This window comes from Mesoplodon densirostris, chromosome X (genome assembly GCF_025265405.1).
Source record: "Mesoplodon densirostris isolate mMesDen1 chromosome X, mMesDen1 primary haplotype, whole genome shotgun sequence".
NCBI lineage: Eukaryota > Metazoa > Chordata > Mammalia > Artiodactyla > Ziphiidae > Mesoplodon > Mesoplodon densirostris.
The window spans coordinates 68,318,733-68,324,704 of NC_082681.1; the positions used below are offsets into that span (position 1 = coordinate 68,318,733).

The 5,972-nt window shown below is 47.0% G+C and overlaps 1 protein-coding gene across 1 annotated transcript; it reads right to left on the reverse strand.

Moving 5' to 3' along the window:
• Positions 1-1,814: 1,814 nt before the first annotated feature.
• POU3F4 (POU class 3 homeobox 4) lies at positions 1,815-2,906 on the reverse strand. Its single transcript, XM_060087293.1, has one exon. The coding sequence runs from the start codon at positions 2,904-2,906 to the stop codon at positions 1,815-1,817; it is 1,092 nt and encodes a 363-aa protein (XP_059943276.1).
• Between the last annotated feature and the right edge of the window lie 3,066 nt (positions 2,907-5,972).

Sequence of the window (5,972 nt, forward strand, 5' to 3'; positions counted from 1 at the left end):
GGATCTCTACACAGACTAGCGAAATTTTTTTGTAGTTTTTTTTTCTTTTTCTTTATTTTTTGTAAATAGTAATACGATACACATAGCTATCTACACACACACGTTTGCACGCGCACGCACACACGCACAGAGACACATACACCCAGAGAGATATAAAAAGAAGAAGAGGAAAAAACCCAGCCACCCGGGCGCTTGCTAGCTAGCTCAATCTTCGCCATGGGCTTCTACCAGCTGTGCTTGTTGGAGGCGCAGAGATAGCTCCCCATGATCCCGCTCAGAGACAGCCGTATATACGGGAGAGGAGATGGTATGCGGCTAGACCAGAATCCCTGTGACCTTTGCCAATCATTTCATTGTCCTTCTGCACAGAGCAGAGAACGCCGGTCCACCACACCCTCGCCACCCTTCCCGGAGGGTTTCTCACTCACGGAACAGGCAGTGAACTGGAGGTGAAACGACCTGGAAAGTGTTGACCCAGTCTGTCGCCAGCGTCTCCGGGTCGGGTCGTCGTCTCCAGCTAAAGCAATCGGATGTGAAGGCAAAGTCCTTCGCCTAGAAAGGCCAAGGTGGGATCGAGCTGGCAGTCGGCCTGGCAAGGCGCGGGGCGGGTGGAGAGCTCCGAGTGCAGGCATTAAGGACTTCGGGAGGTGAGGAGCACTCTCCGCTCCTCAGGACGACTTCTTTTGCCCGGCGCAGCTGCGGAATCCTTCCAGGGCACCCAGATGCGCTGTGGAAGCCTGTGGGGGCTCCACAGTTGCAGAAAGGAGGGCAGAAAGCTTCGAAATCGCCTCTCCTCCTTCGTACTCGTTTGCAAACAGAATCGGCTGCCTATTCTGCCTACCCTAGGCACTCGGCTACCCCCGGGGGGAAATTATATATATATATATATATATATATATATATATATATATATATATAATGTGTGTGTGTGTGTGTGTATATATATACACACACACATATATATATATATATATACACACACATATATATGTATGCATCTCCAATATCATCAACAAACTCTCCACTGTATCCTCTCTTCTCCATACAGATTTGGGATAGGGGATCGGTGGATGGTAGGCATCTCTCCCCCTCTTCCTTTTCTAAGCAGTTAAAAAACCATCAGCTCAATGAAGGAATAATAATAGCAATAATAATATGGAGTGGTCGATTAGATACAAATTGTCTCACAAATATTGTGTACAGCTTATAGTAAAACACCGCAGACATTTAGAAACGCTATAGAAGTTTTAGAAAATGCAAAACTAGTCTATTGTAAAACAGATTTCACCTGAAATACAGCTGCTATAACCAAGGCGCTGAAAGGTTATTCAGAGGCACACATCTGTCTTCCCACCCCCCTCCCCCATCCCTACCCCGCCCCCAAGTTACCCCACTCCTTTCTCTTCCTAGAGAGGAGCGACGAAAAACAAAACAAAACAAAAACAAAAACAACAAAAAACCTTACTCAAAGTAAACAATATATATTGATCAGCAGAAAAGGTTGGAGGGAGCTGTTGCCTGGTGCAGGGGATATGAATTCCCCGCCTGGACCGCTTAAGGCAACTGTGTATCCGCGTTGAGAAGCCTGAATGAGTGTGTGTGTTTTCTTTCTTAATATGTTAGAATCCCCTGTTTAAAAAAAAAAAAAAAAAGTGGAGGGAGGGGGAAAATAAAGAACGAACAACAAAAGAGAGAGAGAGACAGAGAGCTAGGGAAATAGCAATTAAAAAGCTGGAGTAAAAGGAAGAGAGTGGAAGAGAAAGAGAAATCCGCGCTGCTCCCAGTGCGGCCGGTTGCTTCCTCGCGTCCTGCAGTCAGAGATCGTGGCAGGACGTGTCTGTTTTCACTGTGTGCGTGTGCGAATAAACCTCATGTGGCTGCTGATCCCCTGGTGGAGTCATTCTTTTCTCTTTCTGTCTTCGATTACAGAACCAGACACGCACCACTTCTTTCTCCAACTGGAGGCTGTCTGCCAGCGAGGAAATCTCCTGCGCGGCAGGTTTGGGACACTTGAGGAAATGCGTCTCCAGTACGCCCTTGACACTCACCTCGATAGAGGTTCGCTTCTTGCGCTTGCGGCCCTGTGCCGCGATCTTGTCAATGCTGGTCGGACTCCCTGTGGACGAATCAGCCTCCTCCAGCCACTTGTTCAGCAGCGGCTTCAGCTTGCACATGTTCTTGAAGCTCAGTTGTAAGGCCTCGAACCTGCAGATGGTGGTCTGAGAGAACACGTTGCCGTACAGTGTGCCCAGCGCCAGCCCCACGTCAGCCTGCGTGAAGCCCAACTTGATTCTTCTTTGTTTGAACTGTTTGGCGAACTGTTCCAACTCATCCGAGGTTGGTGTCTCCTCGTCCGAGTGGTCCTGGCAGTGGTGCGAACCTAGGTCGCCGTGGTCTGGGGGTTCCCGGAGCACTGGGTGTAAGCTCTGCGTGGAGGCAGAGGCCGGCGGTGGAGTGAGCCCGCCGTGCTCCAGCATGCCGCTCACCGTGAAGCCCGGCTGCGAGTACACGTTAAGGGGTTGGCTGCTCGACGTGATGGACGGATTCGGAGCCGGGCTCGCCCCCCAAGCATTCGGGTGGTTAGTGTGCGGAGAGTGGTGGGCGACGTGCGGAGAGCGGTGATGGATGATTGCGCCCAACTGTAGGTCTTCACGCCCAGGCTTCACGTCTTGCTGTTCCAGGGGGCTAGTGGCCAGTGTGGAAGACCATGGGCCTCCATCGCTCAGACTGGTCACCCAGTGATGCCCGAGGGGATGCCCATTGCTAGGAACTCCCTGCAAGTAATCACTTTGGAGAAGTTTCTGAGGGTTTCGGAAAGGACTCCCCTGCTGCATGCCCGCAGAGTCCGCATGGACCATAGAGCTGGAACTGAGAATGCTGTAGGGATTCGAGGCAGCTGTGGCCATAGTCGGTGAGGATCCCCTACTAGTTATAATGTGGCAAAGGGAACAGCTTCAGCCTTTGACATCTATGGTACAGGGGAGCCAAAGCCGCGAAAGCGAGTTACCGGCACCCGCCGAGGCCAATTGCAGCGCGTGTCGGCCTGGCCTTCCGCGGACTCGGCCAATGGCGGCGCGGGAGGCCGGGCTAGCTTTCCAAATTAGGCTGGCGAAGCTCGAGAGTTTCTGTGAGACCCAAGCAGGAAGTGAATCAATCTTTCGGCTCCATTGGCTGCCTAGTGCTGAGTGACAGGAGCTCATTTGGTTAACCCTTCCCCCCACCTCCCACCGCTCTCGGACATCGAGGATGTTAGAGGAGGGGGAAGGATGAGAGGGATGTGCGTTCGTGTGTGTGTGTGTGTGTGTGTGTGTGTGTGTGTGTTTGGTGGGGGATAGGGGTGAGGCGGCAAACTGGTTTTAGAACTTTTTTAGGTTACTTAGATGAACGTAAATAAAGAATATTAAGAAAAAAATATAACCAGTTTAAATGTCTTATAGATTTTAGCGGATAGGGATTTTCCTCAGATTAATTTGGCGTTCTCAGTTAGTTGTGTGCGGGGGAGTGAAAAACAAAACGCCACTGCAAACTTTGAGCAAAGGAACGTCTTCGATAGGAGCCTAAATCTGTGAGACTGAAGCCCATGATTCCAATAAGAGCTATTTCAATGTGTTTAATTTCATTTTATCATTTATAAGAAACTCGATACCAAGGTCAGAAAGCATCTAAAAAAGAGATGCCCAGATCCTTCTGAAAAGATTGATTTAGGGCATGAAGCACTGGAAAATTCTGAGAAAGTATTGTAAAATCTAATGTGATACTGGCAAAATCCAGTTATTTTGAAGTTTGTTTCCTAATTCAGTTGGTTAATTGGTAGACTTGAGGTTTTTTTTTTTTTTTTACTGCTCCGCGTCAGCTCCCATCAGAGATCCCGCAAATTTTGTCAGGGGCAAGTCTTGCTGAAGTGGGTAACCCTCCTACGCACTCACCCCAGACACTCAGCGAACCCATTCCCAATAGGTACACAGGAGAATATTCATGACTACCCGCGTCCAGTGTTGTCCCCTAGGAAAACTGTTTTTAACACACACTTCTTCAACCCACCATCAATCCCACATAAGTTGAAGAAAATGGGAATCATTTAGTGTGCCCTGGAAATTCAGAGAGAGAGGGAGAGAGGGAGAGAGAGAGAGAGATATGACTGGAGGGCTGTTTGGCATTAAGTACCGCCTCCCCCAACCCCAGCGCCCCCCTCCCCCCGCCCCATTCCCATCAAGCTTGAATTTACTTTCAGTTTGGGAAGATGGGACTGTTTTTACATTTTGGTTAGAGGAAAATAGAGCAAACACTTGTATTCCGCCTACGCTTTTATAAGTTCGAGAAGGACAAGTCTATGTGCTCCACAGCCCCGTGCAAATGCGTTGCTTGTAAGCAGAGTGGGTGAAATGCAAAGATTTTAGATTTGCTCTAGCTGGGAAAAGGCAACATCGGATACCTAGCACGATCTCTGAAGTTAAAAAATGACCTTTCATTGCATAATTTTGAAGGTAACCTAGTTGCATAATTATATTTGCACTTACAGAAGACGGCATCAGAGTTCCCTTATTGGTTTAAAATTCCATTAAATATATTGCAAGAGCTCCTAGGTTAAGCTTGATTTAAATTTGCATACATTTTCATATATTTAGCAGAAATAAAAGAAGGCTTGCAGCTACCAGAAAGTCATTAAGGCATTAGTTTCTCTAAGAAGACAGATCTGAAGAAAATGCAAGAAAATGAGAAAAAAAATAAAAACAAGGTGAGCTTATTCTGACATTCCTTTATATAACTAAAAACGTATATTTCCTGTGAAATGAGTAATTTCTTATGAGAGCACAGAGCAGTAAGAGCTTATGTTGGTAAATGTAAACTGTGTCTATTATGAAGGAAAGTCTGGCATCTGGTTGAGTTCTATTTCTTTCTCTCTTAAAAAAAAAGGATAAACACTTAGTAATTATTGGTAGAGAGGATCATTTGCCATCTTCTGCCCTCTCCCTTCTCCCTCATTGAAACTGCTTTCATTTGCTGGTGTCCTATTGTAAAGGTTTATCTACTTTTAACCTAGAAATTGATTTATTCCTCTCTCCCTTCCCTTTCCTCCTCTCCCCTCCCCTGCCCTCCCCGCCCTTCCCCTTCCCTTCCCTTCCCTCCCTTCCCTTCCTTTCCCTTCCTCTCCTCTCCTTTCTCCTCCTGTCCTCTCCTCTCCTCTTCTCCTTCTGCCCAGGAACGTCCTTTCTTTACTGCCAACTGTGTGTATCTACCGTTGCAAGAATGCAATCTCATTTGTGCCCGAACTTTTGCTTCATGAAGAAAAAAATAACTTGTTTAAATTAAACAAAAATAAAAGTTTTCCGGCGCTCTGTTAGACTGCCTGTTCAAGGATCCATTTGCCAGGCTGGGTTGGGTCAGTTTAGAGGTCAGAGAGAAACACATTGAAGAAACTATACGAGCAAAAAGATCATGATCATTGCCACGTTGTTGTTGTCGGTGGGTTCCCCACCCCCATTGCAGCTGCGTTTGGTTGAAAGAGTTGTTAATCTTAGCCTGACCATTCAGGGAGTTAAGGCAATTATCAATTAATAAGACTTTTGCATGAAGAAGAAGTGGGTCCTCTTCCAATTCTGACTTGCCTGAGTTTTTACAAAAAAAAAAAAAAAAAAAAAAAAAAAAAAACCCTTCCTCTTGCCTGTGGCTTCGGCTCTGGCTCTGAGCGAAGAGGTAAGGCCAGCCTCGCAAAAGCGGTTCAGACCTTTTGCCCCGAGGCTGGTTGGGGGGGCGGGGGCGGTGGTGTTGAGGATGGGGCATATGCACCCAGCGACAGGCTTTTCCACACCGTTGTTTTTCAGCCTTTTAAAATAAGAATAGCTTCTGTCAGGAACAAAAACCGATGTTAGTTGTCTTTTTCCTTTCCATTATTTCCTTTCCTTTTTCTTTCTTCCTTCCTCCTTTCCTTCTCTTTCTTTCTTTCTTTCTTTCTTTCTTTCGTTTCCTTCCTT